The sequence below is a fragment of the Magnolia sinica genome, chromosome 12 (genome assembly GCF_029962835.1).
Source record: "Magnolia sinica isolate HGM2019 chromosome 12, MsV1, whole genome shotgun sequence".
In the NCBI taxonomy this organism is placed as follows: Eukaryota; Viridiplantae; Streptophyta; class Magnoliopsida; order Magnoliales; family Magnoliaceae; genus Magnolia; species Magnolia sinica.
Window position 1 is genome coordinate 17,700,648 of NC_080584.1, and position 18,614 is coordinate 17,719,261.

General features: G+C 39.2%; 1 protein-coding gene and 1 long non-coding RNA gene across 2 annotated transcripts; both read right to left on the bottom strand.

Moving 5' to 3' along the window:
* Positions 1-2,081: 2,081 nt before the first annotated feature.
* On the bottom strand, positions 2,082-3,786 carry LOC131221040 (pentatricopeptide repeat-containing protein At5g66520-like). The gene has a single exon (XM_058216123.1). It carries the CDS (start codon positions 3,627-3,629, stop codon positions 2,220-2,222), a length of 1,410 nt encoding a protein of 469 aa, XP_058072106.1. The 5' UTR covers positions 3,630-3,786; the 3' UTR covers positions 2,082-2,219.
* A 6,726-nt stretch (positions 3,787-10,512) lies between these two features.
* LOC131220386 (uncharacterized) lies at positions 10,513-10,939 on the bottom strand. Its single transcript, XR_009158546.1, has 2 exons — positions 10,797-10,939; positions 10,513-10,601 (listed from the first exon to the last, which is right to left on the bottom strand). It is a non-coding gene; the product is annotated as an uncharacterized LOC131220386 (long non-coding RNA).
* Positions 10,940-18,614: the final 7,675 nt, after the last annotated feature.

Consider the following 18,614-nt stretch of genomic DNA (forward strand, 5'->3'; position numbering starts at 1 on the left):
TTTGTTGATTTTAAAATTGTTTATGCTTCTCTATTGATTATTTAACTATGAGGGAAAAAAAATATATAGTTGTATCAGCAAGTAGGGCGATTGTGTCCCTCAGGTGAGAGACCTTAAAGCCAGCAAGTAGGGCAATCGTGTCCATTGGGTGAAAGACCCTAGAACCCACTGGATCCTTTGGAGTCTCCTTTGTGTACGGCATATGAGTACAATTGTGTGCGTAGATATATGTCAAAGGTACAACTGGAGCAGTAGTCTGACCAGCTAACGTATAAATGGGTCCATCACCATGAGGTATCAATGCGTGGGCATTAATGTAACATGACCATCCACTTGAGTACGGTGTTGTAAAAAATGATATAAATGTTATGAGCATTCATGGAAATATCACATGCATCACGTTTTCACAATTCTGTTGTTAAATTTCATTATCTGTATTCTATTTTCCTTCATTGTTATAAAATTGATATTATCTGAATATGTTAAATTTTGGGTAAGAAATGACCCTATTGGGCTGTTATGCTTATCCTATTAAAAAAATGCACAGGCGCAGAGCTGGAATATTACGAGCAGGTATGCCTCTTCTATTAGCTTTATTTTTTTAGAAAATTAGGTTTAGTTTTAATTCAATTCAGTTTTTTTTGTTATTTACGTTTAGTTTATATTCAAATTTCGATGTAGAAAGGGAAAACTATCAAAAAAGTTGCATTTAATAAACATTTCAGCTGTATTTCCTTTTAGATGACGGTGAATATTTATTGGATTTTATTGAATCAACTGGATTGTAATAAATGTCATTATATTATAACTCACGAACTTTGGGATTCGGGTCCCGAAGACCTTATTCAGGTACTCGAATTTTGGGGCATGACACATACAGTTCTTCTGCAATATATATTTCCCTATACTTCATGTAACCCAATATTAAAGAGTCCTAGGAAGAAGCAAATCTTTATTTGTTATCCAACCTGTTCATAAGTTTACAGTCCTGATGAAGGAAAAAACAAAAAATCAACTTAATCCAAAACTTCTGTTACCCCCAAGAAGTTTTCAAGAGAAAGGGCTCAATTCCAACTGTTTCATGTGTTGTTTCCACTGGGGATTTGGATATTCTTCAATTTTGGATTCATCCCTCAAAATAAGCTAGTAAAATGGATGAACAACCTAGATAAAACACCACGATGGGCCCTACAAAGATTCCACACCTCGCTATAGCGAGCGTGTGAGCTCCTCACTACACAGTCCACCTCCCAATTACAAATAGCAGTTTGGATAATTGAAACGCAGGGCCCATTTTATTTATTTATTTATTTATTTTTAATTTTAATGACGGGTGGTTTCCACCCTTTCAAATTTAAACACCCAAATACAGTACGGTAGGTGGTATGTGGTCCAACATTTTTGTGTTATACCCCTGTTATCCGTGCTCATGTTTCAGCTTTAGGGGTGGTGATGGGCTGGTGGCCAGGCCCTGTCGAGCAAGGGTCTGCGACCCTAATCTTTACCCAATGGCTGGGTCCAGGTTTGATTTCTAGGCCCAGTTTCTTGGCAGGGGCCAATGATGAACGACCGATACAATCGTCAATTCGGTCAGTGTTATAAAGGAATGTATGATATAATGCATCTCTCATGGGCATTTTATCAAACAGTATGCGTGCATCATTGATCTGACCACATTTTACATACACATCATCAAAGAAGATCACCTCTCTCCCCATGCCATATCCCAAATCTGAGCTTTGATGAGCTTCCCATTGCCGTTCAAGCTATTCCATGCGAACTCGACTTCGATCGTTGACTTCAATTTGAGACTAAACTCGTTCTTGGTGAACCTGGAGAGCAGATTTGACTTCCCGGCTCCCGAATCACCGAAATAAAAAAACTAGCCAAACCTGGAGAGCAGACTCGAGACTGAATACATCTGGCATTGCTTCTTCTTCTTCATTCTCTAAGAATTTTCACCAAGCATCAAAGTATAAAATCCATAACAAAACCAACCACAATACCAAAGCAAAAATAGTTACCACCAACGCGCTTTTCAAGTTCTACGTGATTTAGAGTGCATCCAAACAGGTGCTAACTAGGGAATTGGTTTTAAATATTGTTGGGTGAAAGATAAGCCACCATCTAGCATTCAATCCACATTCCTACTAAACAAATTTCCAGAAAGAAAAATAAAAGAAAAGAAAAAAGCTCTATATTACATGCAAAATTAGGATCTATGGTCCTAACAAATCATATACATTCTCCTTGGATTCTTCCAGTTCTACAGAACTACTTCCCACATCCTTCTTAAATCCCCTCTCTTTCATCAACCTCCTCACCTCCTCAACACCACTCCATCTTCCCATCTCTGCATAGAAATTAGACAACACAACATAATAAGCACTGTTGTCAGGCTCAAGCTCAATAAGTTTCCTTGCTGCCATTTCACTCAATTCCATGTCTCCATGAGCTCTGCATCCAGACAGTAATGCCCCCCATATCACAGTATTAGGTTCAAATGGCATCATTAACATGAATTCTTTTGCTTCGTCGATAAGACCTGCGCGGGCCAAAAGATCGACCATACACCCGTAATGCTTAATCTCTGGTGGGAACCCGTACTTCCCATCAACCATCGAATAGAAAATCCGTTGACCCATTTTCACCAAGCCAGAGTGACTACAGGCACATAGGACCCCTGTTAAGCTCACTTTGTCAGGTTTGATCCCTTCCTCCTCCATCCTAAAGAACCAGGACAGCGCCTCCTCCCCGTTTTTTGCCAGAGCAAGACCTCCGATGATCGAATTCCATGTATACACATTCTTCTCGGCCATGCTGTCAAAAACACTCAACCCAATTTCAATTCTGCCACATTTTCCGTACATGTCGATCAAAGAAGTACCCAAGATCACATCCAATTCCCACCCATTTCTTTTTATGTAGTCATGTATCCAAACACCCATTTCGAGGGCCCCATGGCCTGCGCACGCAGCCAATGCGTTCACCATCGTCACCCGGTTTGGTGAGATCCCTGCGTATTGCATACGTTCGAAAGCAATCAGCGCCTCATCAAGTTTCCCGTTTTTCCGATGGCCAGAAATCAATATGGTCCATGAGACTGCATCTCTTTGTGTCATTTCGTCGAACAGGAATTCGCACATTTCCATCTCCCCACACGAAGAGTAGAGATCCAACAAGGCGTTCCGGACATAAAGATCATCAAGATGGCCCATCTTCACAATGTGGGTATGCACAGTTTGGCCTTGTCTCAGTTCTCTGAGGTCAGATAGGGATTTAAGAACGAAAGGGAAGGTATAGTGATTGGGAGGGATGGATTTATGCCGCATTTGGGTGTATATGAGGAGGGAGAATTGGGGGGAAGGGGAATGTGAGAAGGTTCTGATGAGGTTGTTGTAAATGAAGGGATTGGATATTTGGAAGTGGCTGAAGAGATGGAGGGTTGATTGCAAGAGGCCCAGGGATTTGCAGGCATTGATGAAATGGAAGGTAATGGTGGGGTTTGGATGGAGATTGTGGAGGATGATCTGGGCCTGGATTTGGAGGAGTTGGGTGGGAGAAATGCTTGTGGTTAGGAGGTGAAGGATTTTGGCTGTTATGGTGTTTGGGTGTGGGAAGACTAGCATTTTGTGTTATAGCATATTTGAATTTCAGTTGGGGTTTTTGTACAACGGGATTATGGGCAGGACACTAGTGCTAGTTTTCCACAATTTAGAAATTGGTGGCTCCCTGTGCTCCTCACAAGTGGCACTGATGTACAACTATCCAGACCATGCAAATTGTGGGTCCCGCTGTGGATGGAGCATATTTCTAAAATCACACTCATCAAGCCATTCTAACCATAGCTGAGGCTAATGCATGCAGCACCCGTTGAACTTGAAGGTCTGGCCCCAAATCTGTAGACAATTGCCCATTTGCATTAATGGCGGCCCAGCGCACATGAGGGTGGGGATCTTGGAACGAGTTCAAAACCATCGTCACCGCTTGCTCCAGATTTGTTATCATCACCTGCATGGAATAAAAAGGAAATTAAATGAAAATGCAATTGTAAAAGAAGCTTTCATGAAAATCCATCATAAAACTCAAAATTAAGCTGCAAACAAAAGGAAACATAACCTTATATTTCAGATTCCTACCATGTTATTAAAAAAAACAAAAGGCTGTATTTAGCTCCAGCCATTAAAAAAAAAAAAAAATTTTGGAATCTATACTATAAGTACTATACTATGAGTACAATTCAGCAATTCAATCTGTCCAGATCTGACTCCTTTGGGAGGCTGTTTGATAGTCTAATACTTCTAACTGAATTTACACACACACACACACACAAAAAAAAAAAAAAAAAAACAAACATCAAAGCTCCGTAAATTATATAAATCTAAATAAATGTTATATATCAATTCTCCTCTTAAATCAATTTCAATCTATGGTTTCAGGCCAAAATAATCAAACACCCATACAATATAATCATCTGAAATTGACATTCTATTTATAAAACAATCAAACACCCTATCAATACAATCAAAATCATACAAGAGTGGGTCAGTCTTGGAGGTGATTAGGAGGCAACTGGAGAACTCAATTCAAAAAGTGTATCCCATTTTGACCTGACCTTGATAAAGATAAATATGTACAGCTTTGGATGATTAAAAAAGATTTAGACAGAAACAGATACACAAATGCAAAATAAGGTAAGATCATAGCTTGTCGCAACTGCCAATACGTCACACGTGTGCTGAGATCAGCACCATTAATCAGTTGCGCTCAGCACTGGACAAGTTGGCTTACTCTCCAGATGGGCCATACGTGTGTGAAAGAAATGGACCGTAAGAGAAAGTGACCAATTGTTGAAGTACATGTCAGCGTGTGTGAAGTCTATTTCCATGTGGGGCCAACTTGATGAATGGCTGATCTCACATTAGAAGCATATCCGGTAGTTTTGGAGGGACCTTTCCTCTGTCATTGCTGCATTCATGTCATAGGTGGACAAGATTGAAACCGCCCATTGATTTCCGGTAGTTTTGGAGGGACCTTCACTTGCTGCTTTTTTTTTTCTTCCTGCATGTTACTCATAGATCATTCAATTAGACTTTTGGCTTGGCCCATTCAATAAGGTCTATCTACAGTTAGCAAAACTCTGTTTTAGACTCAAATCTATTTGTATAGTTTACCAACTGTCTAGAATTCCGTTTATTTCAGAAAATAGTAAGCAAACTGAATTAAACACAATTTTCTTTTATTTGTTTTTATGAACTCATTGTTTTCTTTCCTTTTTTTTTAATTATCCAAGATGAAAGAATCATTAGATACATGCAAAGACTTCAATGGCGGCAACATAGCATTTATACCAGACATGCATATAAGCAATATGGATATGTTTATACTTCATAGTATTCCATGTCGAGTTTATGAATATAGATGGGAAATGAATATCTGATCTATATCTTATTTCAAAAAGAAGTTATGATCTTTAATATTTATTGGCTTTTTTCAAATAAATCAAATTGAATCTTACAACTTATGATTCGATAAGATTTGGCCACTAGTGCAATTTACGATAAGATTTGGCAACATTGAGAAACGTCGTTGTCATTGTCATCATAGCCTTGCTCAGATATTATGTGAAAGATTAAGGATGAATAATCACATAAAACCATACATCTTCATTCTAAATTATTCTTCACTAGGCAGAGACGGAACAAATCACGGATATTGAAGAACCCTATAAGCACAAGCTTCTCTATTAAAATTTGGACAATGGAACTAGTCTAATTTTGCAAATTAAAACAAGTGTGTTATATAAAAGTCATTTGAATTTCTTTAAGGGAGCCAATATTATACTCACACTCTTGATTGTCAAATAGAAATGCACCCACCTCAATTGATGTCCTTACACCCACATTCTGTTTTGAGAACTAAATGGTAATAAAGTGTACTATTCAGTTCGAAAGACGTGGGTGTACGAAACTAAGGTAGGGTGGGTTTAGAAATTCCTTTGTCAAAATATGTACTGCAGCTATTTTTCTTACTTTTTAAAAAGTACATGAAATATGAGATCCAGCTCTGTTGCACAGAAACAGGGATATTCACAGTTATCCAAGTATTGTCTCTTATGAGGTTCAGGCATGCGCTGTCGTGCACCAATTCTTGATGGAGCATGAACCATCAGTGAGAGCTTTTCACGTAAGGTCTACAACATCACATTCTTCACCATCACTCTGGGTTCTCCTAGGTAAGTTTTTGTGCATGAGTTTGTGTCTCAAATCATCTTGACCAACCCGAACATCTTTAATCATTCAAGGACATTACAGAGGTAAAACCAAAAAAGTATTCACAAATACAGGCATGTGATGACTTTTCAATGTTCATGGAAGGATACTGGAGAAGTATCGATTGCCATCATTCACAACATCTTTCTGTTGTCTGCATGACAAAATGAAAGCGGTTCCCTTTGGCTACGGATTATAACCGTAGTCACAACGGTACCTATAACCGTAGCCATATCCTACCGATTGCAAAAGGTTAGACAGCGAGTTGGGGTCGACCGAGTTTGGACTCGGTCGACCTCAACTCGTTATTCCACTGTTTTTTTTTTTTTTAAGGAGAACTTTTTCTCTCCTACATTTTTCTCTAATACATATTTATATAAATATGTATATATAAGCACATAAAAAAAAATTTCTCTTTTTATTCATTTCTCTCTTTATTCATTTACTAAACATTTCTCTTAAACCAGTATGAGTTACTTGACGTACCATATAGGATTTTGGGGTAGGAGATGCTACATTAGCTAACCAATCTACTTATTTTCTAAGATTCCATCAAGTTGATGGTCGAAAATCTATTTCATTCACTTCGTGATCAATTTCAATCAGTTTATTTTCACGGTCAATTCCATGCATTTCACAGTTAGTTCCCTTCACTTTCACAGTCAATTCGCTTCACTTCACGGTCAATTCCATGCATTTCACAGTTAATTTGCTTCACTTCACTGTCAATTCCATGCATTTCACGGTCAATTTCCTTTACTTCACGGTCAATTCTAGCAATTCCCCTTCACTTCACGGTCAATTCCCTTTACTTCACGGTCAATACAATGCATTTCACGGTCAATTCCCTTTACTTCATGGTCAATTCAATGCATTTCACGGTCAATTCCCTTCACTTCACAGTCATTTTCATGCATTTCACGGTCAATTCTGGCGATTCCATGCATTTCACGGTCAATTCCCTTTACTTCACGGTCAATTCAATGCATTTCATCGTCAATTCCCTTCACTTCATGATCAATTTCATGCATTTCACGGTTAATTCCCTTCACTTCACGATCATTTCCATTCATTTCACGGTCAATTCGGCGATTCCCCTTCACTTCATGGTCAATTTCATGCATTTCATGGCAATTTCCCTTCACTTCACGGTCATTTCCATTCATTTCACGGTCAATTCAATGCATTTCACCGTCAATTCCCTTCACTTCACGGTCAATTCCATGTATTTCACGGTTAATTCCCTTCAATTCACGGTCAATTCCATGCATTTCACAGTCAATTCAATTCATTTCACGATCAATTCCCTTCACTTCACGCTCATTTCCGTGCATTTCACGGTCAATTCCGTGCATTTCACGGTCAATTCCATGCATTTCATTCCATTCACTCCCTTACACTCAAATACACGTCCGAACTCATCCCTATTCCCTCAAATACACATCCGAACTCATCTCTTGCATCCCTATTCCTTCTTTTCACCCATTTTCTTCATTAAATCTCCATCCTACTATTACACTACATTTTCCATTTCCATTCTACTCAAGGCTACCTGAAATGCATCGAATTAGTGAAGTGCATCGAATTGGACCGTGAAGTGAAGGGAATTGGAATTACCGTGAAATGCATCGAATTGGCCGTGAAGTGAAGGGAAATGACCATGAATCTAAACGGAATTGCGATGACCGTGAAATGCATGGAAATGACCATGAAGTGAAGCGAATTGACGTGAAATGCATGGAAATGGCCGTGAAGTGCATTGAAATGACCGTGAATCTAAACGAAATCGCTGGAAATGGCCGTGAAGTGAAGGGAATTGACCGTGAAGTACATGGAAATGACCATGAATCTAAACGGAATCGCCAAAATTGAACAGTAAAATGCATGGAAATGATCGTGAAGTGAAGCGAATTGAGTGAAATGTATGGAAATGACCATGAAGTGAAGGGAATTGGCCGTGAAGTGCATGGAAATGAGTGAATCTAAACGGAATCGCGAATTGACCGTGAAATGCATGGAAATGACCGTAAAGTGAAGGAATTGAACAGTGAAGTGAAGCGGATTCAAATTATTGTGAAATGCATGGAAATGACCGTGAAGTGGAGGAAATTGCCAGTGAAGTGAAGGGAACTGACCATGAAGTGCATGGAAATGATCGTAAATCTAAACGGAATTGCTGAAAATGACCGTGAAATGCATGGAAATGACCGTGAAGTGAAGCGAATTGACCGTGAAATGCATGGAAATGACCGTGAAGTGAAGGGAATTGACCGTGAAGTGCATGGAAATGACCGTGAATCTAAACGGAATCGCCGGAATTGACCATGAAATGCATGGAAATGACCGTGAAGTGAAGCGAATTGACCGTGAAATGCATGGAAATGACCGTGAAGTGAAGGGAATTGACCATGAAATGAAACAAAATTGCCTGAATTGACAGTGAAATACATGGAAATGACCGTGAAGTGAAGGGAATTGACCGTGAAATGCATGGAAATGACTGTGAAGTGAAGGGAAGTGACCGTGAAGTGCGTGAAAATGACCGTGAATCTAAACAGAATTGATTGTGAAATGCATGGAAATGATCGTGAAGTGAAGCAAAATGACCGTGAAATGCATGAAAATGGCCGTGAAGTGCATGGAAATGACTGTGAATCTAAACAGAATCACCAGAATTAACCATGAAATGCATGGAAATGACCGTGAAGTGAAGGCAATTGACCGTGAAGTGCATGGACATGATCGTGAATCTAAACGGAATCGTTGGAATTGACCGTGAAATACATGAAATGACTGTGAAGTGAAGCGAATTGAACGTGAAATGTGTGAAAATGATAGTGAAGTGAAGGGAATTGACCGTGAAGTGCATCGAAATGACCGTAAATCTAAACAGAATCGCTGGAAATGACTATGAAATGCATGGAAATGACCGTGAAGTGAAGGAAATTGTCCGTGAAATGAGTGGAATTGAACGTGACGTGAAGGGGATTGTCCATGAAATGCATGGAATTGACCGTGAAGTGAAGGGGATTGTCCATGAAATGCATGGAATTGACCGTGAAGTGAAGGGGAATTGCCGGAATTGACCATGAAGTGCATGGAATTGACCGTGAAGTGAAGAAAAATGACCGTGAAACGCAGGGAATTGACCGTGAAGTGAAGTAAATTGACCGTGAAATGCATGGAATTGACCTTGAAGTGAAGCGAATTGACCGTGAAAGTGAAGGGAATTGACAGTGAAATGCATGGAATTGATCGTGAAATGAATTGGTTGAAATTGACCGCGAAGTGAATGAAATGGATTTTGGACCATCGACCTGATGGAATCTTGAAAAATAAGTAGGTTGGTTAGCTAAAGTAGCATCTCCTACCCCAAAATCCTATATGGTACGTCAAGTAACTCATTCTGGTTTAAGAGATATGTTTATTAATGAATAAAGAAAGAAATGAATAAAAAGAGAGAAATTTTTTTTATATGCTTATATATACATATTTATATAAATATGTATTAAAGAAAAATTTAGGAGAGAAAAAGTTCTCCTTGTAAAAAATAAAAATAAATAAATAAATAAATAAATTTACACATTTGGTAAGGCTATGTTTTTTTTGTTTTTTTTTTCCCTCTTGTAATCCCCATCGCTTTTTGTGGGTCCCATTATGATGTATGTGTTATATCCAAATCGTCCATCTATTTGGCGAACTTGTATTAAGGCTTGAGACGAAAAATAAGACAGATCTAGCTATCAAGTGGACCACACCGTAAAAGGCAATGGAGGATTGAACATCTACCATTGAAATCCTTTCAAGGGTCACAGAAGTTTTAGATGAATATGAAATTTGTTTTTCCTCTTCATCCAGGTCTTTGTGACCTTATGAATAGATTGAATGGAAAATATATGATATGGTGGACCCTATGAAATTTTTAACAATGAAAATCAAGTTTCCCGCTGCTATTTGTAGTGTGGTCCAGTTGATCTTTGGATATGATTCTTTTTTTCCAATAATGCTCTGAAATGATCTCGAAATATGGATGAACGATGTGGATATAATAAATACATCATTGTGGGGCCCATGTCGAGGAGCGTCAGCTCTCGTCTTCGTACACCAGTAGAGGTGTGCAAGATGGACCCGATTCGCCCCGATTCGAATAGAACTGATGGCCGTCTCAAATCATCTTGACCAACCCGAACATCTTTAATCATTCAAGGACATTACAGAGGTAAAACCAAAAAAGTATTCACAAATACAGGCATGTGATGACTTTTCAATGTTCATGGAAGGATACTGGAGAAGTATCGATTGCCATCATTCACAACATCTTTCTGTTGTCTGCATGACAAAATGAAAGCAGTCAACCTAGGAATCCAAGAAGATGTTCTCTCTGTTAACACAAACAAATAAGCACTCAACGTCCATGAATAGACTAGACCTATCATATGCAGATATGACATGGATACAGGATGACTGCATAACTATTCTACACTTAATATTATAGTGTTGACCATTAATACAACAATACATTACCTATTTTAAAGCATAGAGATGTCATATTTTGAGAAGGCACATTTAGATTAGCACAACTGAATGGGTGTCTCCAACTTAGGGAATGCTGCAGTTGCACCTCTTACGTCTCCACCATTGTTCCCATAGAACTCCGCACCATCCAATCAAACTCTAGAACTGCAAAATCCTCAGAAGGAATGCTACATGAGCAAAGGCCGATCAGAAAATTGGCTAGGCAGATTAAAAGGGTTTGGAAGTTAAATCCCGGGATTGGCCAGGCATACCAAATAGACTAGGTGACCTATTCCCGGGATATAGCAATCCCATGGATCTTAAGACAATCCACTGACAACACCATCATTACCTTTAAATTCCATCCAATCCACCCTAATCCGTTCAAATTTGCCTGGGACATGTTTGGTTCGAAGGATTGAAAGGGATGGGAAGGTTTAATCCCAGGATTGGCCGGGTGTGCCAAACAGACTCGATATAGCAATCCTGGGATATAGCAATCCCATAGATCTTAAGACAATCCACTGACAACACCATCATTACCTTGAAATCCATGCCATCCACCCTAATATCATTCAATCCCTTTCAATCCACCTAACCAAACGGGCCCTAATAGCACAAGCAAATCCTCAGAAGGAATGCTACATGAGCAAAGGCCGATCAGAAAATGCCAAACATAAGGGGCTCCACATGAGAACTTAGCACACATATGAATGATCAAAACCATTCATCATCAGGTCCCAAGTTGAACTTTCATTGACCAAAGAAATCCGGCTGATCCACTCTCCTGGCAGCCCAAAACTGCATTGTGTGGCCCACCTGAAGAGCAAATCAGCCTGGTTCTTGACAAAGGGCATATTCACCTTGATGAATAGCCTGAATTGGTCATACATGGAATGTCCAGATGGACAGAATTGAAACTGAATAAAATCTAATGAATTCACAAGGGAAGGAATCCGTCCGATACCTTTGTTGGATAGGGCATGCAATCTATCTCATCCTTGACGGCAATTGAAACTCTGATACCTTTGTTGGATAAGGCATGCAATCTATCCCATCCTTGACAGCAATTGAAACTCCATCCAAAACTGAGATTGGTTTGCCTATAAAGGCCATAATGAGCACTTACACAGGTAAGAGTACTACAAAAAACCCTTACATCGTGATAAAGTCACAGTGAACAATCTGAATGAACTATTGTAAAAAAGGGAACAAAAGAAAAAATAAATTAAAACACCGTCGGCCAACAGATTTTCACAAACTAGATTCAATATGACTATCTGTGAAATACATAAACCATACAAGGGTGAGATGCCAGACCTGTCAAAAGGTTTCAGCCCAGTTAAAAGCTCCAGCAGCAAAATTATGGCCCATTTCAAACAAAATTGTTCTTTTCAGAGAAAACATCTTGGTTCAGTAAAAAGAGTATTTGTGCCTACTTGAAAAATAAGAGTTTTTAAAACTATAAACTAATTGTATGGATTTTGTTATTCAAACAGTCTCTGTTTGCTAATGTACATGAGCTCTACCGGCCACTATGGTACTTAGTACAGCTATTATGTTCAACTGGCACATTCCTTATAACCAAAGGACGTAAATCATCTACAATACTTCTTTTACAAAATATGTAAGGAAATAAATTATATGCAATAAAAGCTTACCTCCCATTCAAATCCCACCAGATTAGTATCACATGAGCAGTACCCAATCCTATATGGTATGTAAAACAGCCTCTACAAGGCCCACCATGTTGTATTTAATATGAGCATGATAAAAAAAAAAAAAAAAAAAATTTAAAATTTAAAATTAAAATTAAAACAAAGTCAGGATAGCCTGCACTATGGAATCAATGTAAAATTGCCCCTAAAATCTTTTAGTTCTCGTAATGCGGCCTACGTGAGCTTTGGATCAAGCTAACATCTATATGGACCCTTCATTGTGGAGAGTCACAATGGATGAACGGGTTTGATGAAGGATACACATCATGGTGGTCACACATACAAACCTATGGGTGGCTTCCTATCTCCATTGTTCCATGTGGTATGACCCACCGGAGATGTGGGTCTGTCTGAATTGTGTCTGGCATAAAGGAGAACCTGATGATCGGGATTCTATACAGACAACATGGCGTGCCCACATCTTAGGTTTGGGTTGGGGAATTACCATGGTGTGCAGGTTACATCCGTGAGCCACCTGAATAAACAGCAAAATGGGTGGACGGCTTAGGAAAACACGGCCAACTTTTTCATCCATCCATCTGTTTAATAAACTGTGGCCCACCTGAATAAACAGCTTAGATCCCAGCCGGTGTCCCACGCTGGCTCACCACAATTACTGTGAGAGAGTTGATGGTGGAGAGTACCTGTTTCTGCTCCACCATGGTTTTACTCTATCATAGTTATATTGTCTAGCTCCCCATAGTTTTCCTATTATGTGGCAACTCATCCACTGTCCACGTGGCAGAACATGTCAATCCAGTGTACAAATCATGGGCCCCACATTTTGATGGACAGCTTGATAGCCGCACCGATTTTGAGCAAAAAATCAGGTTTATTCAAGAAAACATGAATAAATAACCATCAAATCCTCCAAATCGGCCATCAAAGCCCTAGAAATAAACAAAATATGAACGAATAAACATCAAATCTACCAAATCGACTATCAAAACCACCTGAAATACCCAATTTCAAAAATCCTCAAGATCCCCAAAATTCTAAAATCCCCAAACCCCTAATTTGTAATATCAGAAAATCCCCAATTCGGGGTCCACGTTCAAATCTGTAAACCCTAAAATCCCCAAATCCCTATATGGGGGTCCATATCGAATCGGGAATCCACAAATTACTAAATCCCCCAGATTCGTAAATCAGAGAGATTGAGAGAGAGAGAGAGAGAGAGAGAGAGAGAGAGAGAGAGATACCACACAGTCAGAGAGAGAGAGAGAGAGAGAGGGCGTGCGTGGGTAGAGAGGGCGGGCGTGGGTAGGGAGCGAATTGGGAATCCACAAATTACAAAATCCCCCAGATTCGTAAATCAGAGAGAGAGAGAGAGAGAGAGAGAGAGAGAGAGGGCATGCGTCGGTAGGGAGGGCGTAGGGCGTCGCTTCGGCTCCCTCCCTTCTTTGGATCAAACACAGAGAGTCGAGAAAGAGAGAGAGAGATTTAGGGCGGACGCGGATTGCGTCCTACCCCCGCCCGGACGGTAATCCGTCTAGGCAACGAGCTGTGGGGCCCACTGTGATGTAAGTGTTTTATCCACACCGTTCATCCTTTTTCCCAGATCATTTTAAAGTATAGGAATTAAGTGGACCACAAAGTGGGGATTGAACTTTCACCATTAAAAACTTATTGGGAGCTGGAGACGTTTTCGGATCAAGCTGATATTTGTTTTTTCACTTCATCCACGTCTACATGACCTCATGAATAGGTTGGATGGTAAAAAGAACATCAAGGTGGCACTTATAAATATTTCAATAGTGGGTGTCATTATGACTGCAGCTTCCTTTGGTGTGGTCCACTGGAGCTGTGGACCTGCTTCATTTTTAGAATTATAATTTAAAAGGATCTTATAAAATATATAAACAGCGTGGATAAAACACTTACATGAAAGTGGGCCCCACAGAGCCCTGCCCGGACGGATTACTGTCCGGGCGGGGGTAGGACGCAATCCGCGTCCGGAATCCGTTTATTTCAGGGATCGTTTGGATACTACCAAATAAGTTACTTTTTCTACTTGCAGCGGTAGATAAGTGACTTATTTGAGATAAATAAGTTTAGCTTATGACCAATTACAAATAACTTTTTTACTTGAAGTTACTTTAAGGCCATTTGGATTATAAGTTGCTTAAGATAAATTACTTATGCCACAAAGCTGGACTCTACCAGATATCCAACCATCTCAGCCCACATTTGCATAAATCATCTCAATTGTCCAAGATCAATGGAATAAGGTCATGATTCAAGACCTACGATTAGCTCCCCTAAGAGGAGTGCCTTCGCTCTCTTTTCCTCCTCCTACATCTTCTTCAAGTGCATAGGCGACAATACGGTCATCCCCTTCTAGTTTTCAATTCACATTTAATTTACATATTCTCCCTCTCACACACCCCCTACTTATAATTGAGTGGATCTTAGTTATATGCTCTCCACTTTGCCAAATCTACAGATCCTGAAGCACTAGAAGCCAAGTTTTTCTTGAACTATCAATTTTCTTTTCTTTAATCATTTGCAAACTGTAGTTGTCCAGCTTTTCTAGAAGTTACCAACTTCTTAAGTTCACCCTAGATTGAGACATTGTGATCTCCCTAACATGTAATTTGAGTGAATAATAATGTATTTAGTTGTTAACAAATATCATTGCATCCCCTCATACATTGCATTAGTTTTCTTTTTCTTTCTTTTCAACTACTATATCCCTTCCACATACCCTAAATTGAAACATTGTAATCTCTTTAGTAATGATTTGGGAGGAGTATTATTCACTAGAGGACAGAAACTAGTCTAGTTTATTGATATAAGGCTTTCTAAAATTCCAATAATTCCTAAAAAATCTTAGATAATTTAAAGAAGAAAGCATGTGAAGGTCTTCGATTTTTCAATCCAATGCAATTCTACATATCTAGATGAGCATAGATTTTAGGCCCCTTCAGGTAATAGCAACTCTAAATCCTTCAAATACAGTATCTGGAGTCCACCTCATATCCATCAATTTAATCGCAACGTTTCACAAGGCATGTAGGGTCAGCGCTCACAGGCTAGTGTATGTCCACGGATGGACGGGTGGGATGTCATGAACACATCACATGGTCTGCTTAGTACTAACTTAGTTTATTAATGTTAACCAAAATGCGATGAACTCAGTTTTCAGGTGGCAAACCAAATAGGGCCTAAGAACAAACCAAATTTCAGTCCAACATACTCCAGCCGAATCCAGGCCGTGATCAAGTCATTTCAATACATGAATAGCCCCGTGGACGGATGCAGATTGCCTGCTGCAGTAGGAACATTCCTGACCTAAGCTCTGTGGGGCCACTGTCGCGTATGTCCTACATCTATGGTGTCCACATGTTTTGTAACGTCTTGGGAAAATCCGTACAAGGACCCGAGTACCGTCTCAAGCAGAACCACCTAAGGATCATATCCTGTTGTAATTTTCCTCGGACCGACCGTGATATTTATTTACAATTCAACCATTTCATAAGGTGACTCCAATCTAGATAAAAGGAAAAAAGAAAAATCAGCTTGTTAAAAGGTTTCTGCCGCCCTCGAAAAAGTATTTAATGGTGATTATTCAATCTACACTTTCTTATGGTGTGGTCCACTTGACCAGTGGATCTGCCTCATTTTCGGTATCATGCCCCAAAATGAGATGGTGAAATGGATGAACAAAGTGGATTGTAACAAATATATCATGCTGGGCCCTATAGAGCTTAGGGTTGCCAAAGCTGCTAATTTCACTGTGGCCCAGCTGAATTTTGTATCAATATGGTTCCTGTATCTTGACTTTCTACTTGATGAACGGGTTTCATAGTGCCCCCACTCACAAACCTACCGTCAGCTTTTCATTCTCATTGTTCAAGGTGGTGTGGCTCTTCATTCTCATTGTTCAAGGTGGTATGGCTCCATCTGGGTTGTGAATCTAGCTGATTTTTATCCTTGGGGCCTAGCACACTACACCAAAATCATTGTATCTATTTAGGAACCGTTTTCAATTGTTTCTAAGTAAGGCGTCGCAAAAAATTAGGACCCTTGCAAATTATAGAAAACAGAATAGGAACGTCGCAAATTTTAGAAAATATCAAATTCAAAACGGTTTTGAACACTTGTTTAGGAAGCATCGGTAAAAGCCATGCGACCACTGGCAAACTACTTTGCCATTCTTGTCAAATTTGAAACCTGTATATATATATATATATATATATATATATATATATATATATATATATATATATATATATATTTGAAACTTTAGGCAAATCCCCATAGAATGTAGGTAGAAAGAACAAATGAAGAAACAAGAAATACTTAGGTCCCCTTAATTAATAATAATAATAAGATTATATAAATTTTAAGCTCGAGGCCCACCATAGACTGGTGCATCTGACTGATGGTGTTGATGTTCGATCCTAACATAGAGCGCATAGTACGATGAATTGAGGGGAATTTACATACATAACATATGGTTGGCCCTGATGTGGGTACTTTGCGGCACCAGTGTTGCAGAGAATTCCAGTCCCTATGCAGATGTTGGCAGGTGGTGGATGTCTGTGTGTTCCATCAGGTGGGCCATGACTACACTATTTAGATTCTCCGGCTTAAAAATTACGGCATTTGATAGCAAAGGTGTGCCATCTGTTTTATATGTTGTGGCCCACCTGGGTCTACTAGGGCCTGATTTTAGGGCCAGATGATTTAAACCATGTATCCCCCTGATCATGAAAAAGTCAGATTACGCCCATGTATTTTCCATAATGGCACATGTCAGTGTATGTCAATGGCACACGAGTGGAATTGGCAAGCTTCATTCGGCATTTCGTTGTGTTGGACGGTTCACCACCACGAGTCCTATCAATCCACCATTTAAGCTATAATAAATCAAATTTTAATTCATTCCAAGAAAAAAGGAATTAATAAATTTCATCACAATTTTAATAGCTAGCTTCTATGTTGTATAAGTTGAATTTTGGTTTTCATATAAGTATAATGATTTTCATTTCTGTTATTTAGCCTCAGAATGCTAAAAGATGTTTGCACCATGGTTTGAAGACTAATAGTGGTAATTCTAAAGATTTCCAGGTAAAAATAGAGATGACTCCTCCATCATCCGTAAGTGGAAGTATCAACATAATTCTATAGAATTATTTAGTCTGAATGCTACATGAAGAACCGACCTAATTTCATGGAGTCATTTGGTTTGAATGTTACGTGAAGAATGTAAGCAAGATGGAATGGGGAGACATAGGATGTATATATAAGATTGCTCACCATTCTTTAATTCGAATTTCTTCTTGGATGACTTTGATAGGAAAATCTCGAGTCGTCTGCTCTCTTCTTGCTGGTAGAATAGATTTTGATCTAATTGTATCATGAAAATGATATACTGGACTCAAGTTGGGTGACTCAATTAAATTCTTGATTTGCCTCAATATTTAATAATTTTTAGATTGAAACTATCTATAGTATAATAAATATCGCAATGGTTATATTAGGTTTCACATGCTAAGTGGACCAGATTTATTTTACAAGAAATAAGTAAAATGTCCAAATTGATGGATGGATTGGATGGCACCCCTATGTGCCATGTTGGCACGTGCATGGAGTTTACGTGAGCTTTATTGCACACACATGTGAGCTTACTTATCCTTTTTATGTGTCTGAGATTGAGTTACCATCAGTCATGAGTCATGACGACTTGATGAGTCACACTCATGAGCAACCGCTAAGTCTTGATGACTTGGTGAGTCACACTCACGAGCAAGTTTTGATGACTTAGTCAGCAAGCGCCAAGTCTTGATGACTCAGTGAGTCACACTCATGAGCAAGCTTTGTGGTGAGTTGGCTCAAAATCTTGATGAACCAGCTGGTTAACTCAGCTGAGCTTTGATCCACATACCCATATTTTGAAACTATGTTTTATTTCATGAACAATAAATACCCTTTTGCTTAATTTGTATGGTAGCACAAACACGTTTAACATATGAACATGCATTAGATGTGTCATGTACTCATGCTTTTCATACAAGTTGCGTGCAAAGGTTGGCCTCACTTCCTATATCATTCACACAAGCATCAAAATCATTATCTCATTGCTATTTTCGGTGTGGTCCAT

Bases quoted from the DNA above. Each gene is read 5' to 3' on its own strand.
- LOC131221040 (XM_058216123.1), bottom strand. From the start codon at position 3,629: ATGCTAGTCTTCCCACACCCAAACACCATAACAGCCAAAATCCTTCAC.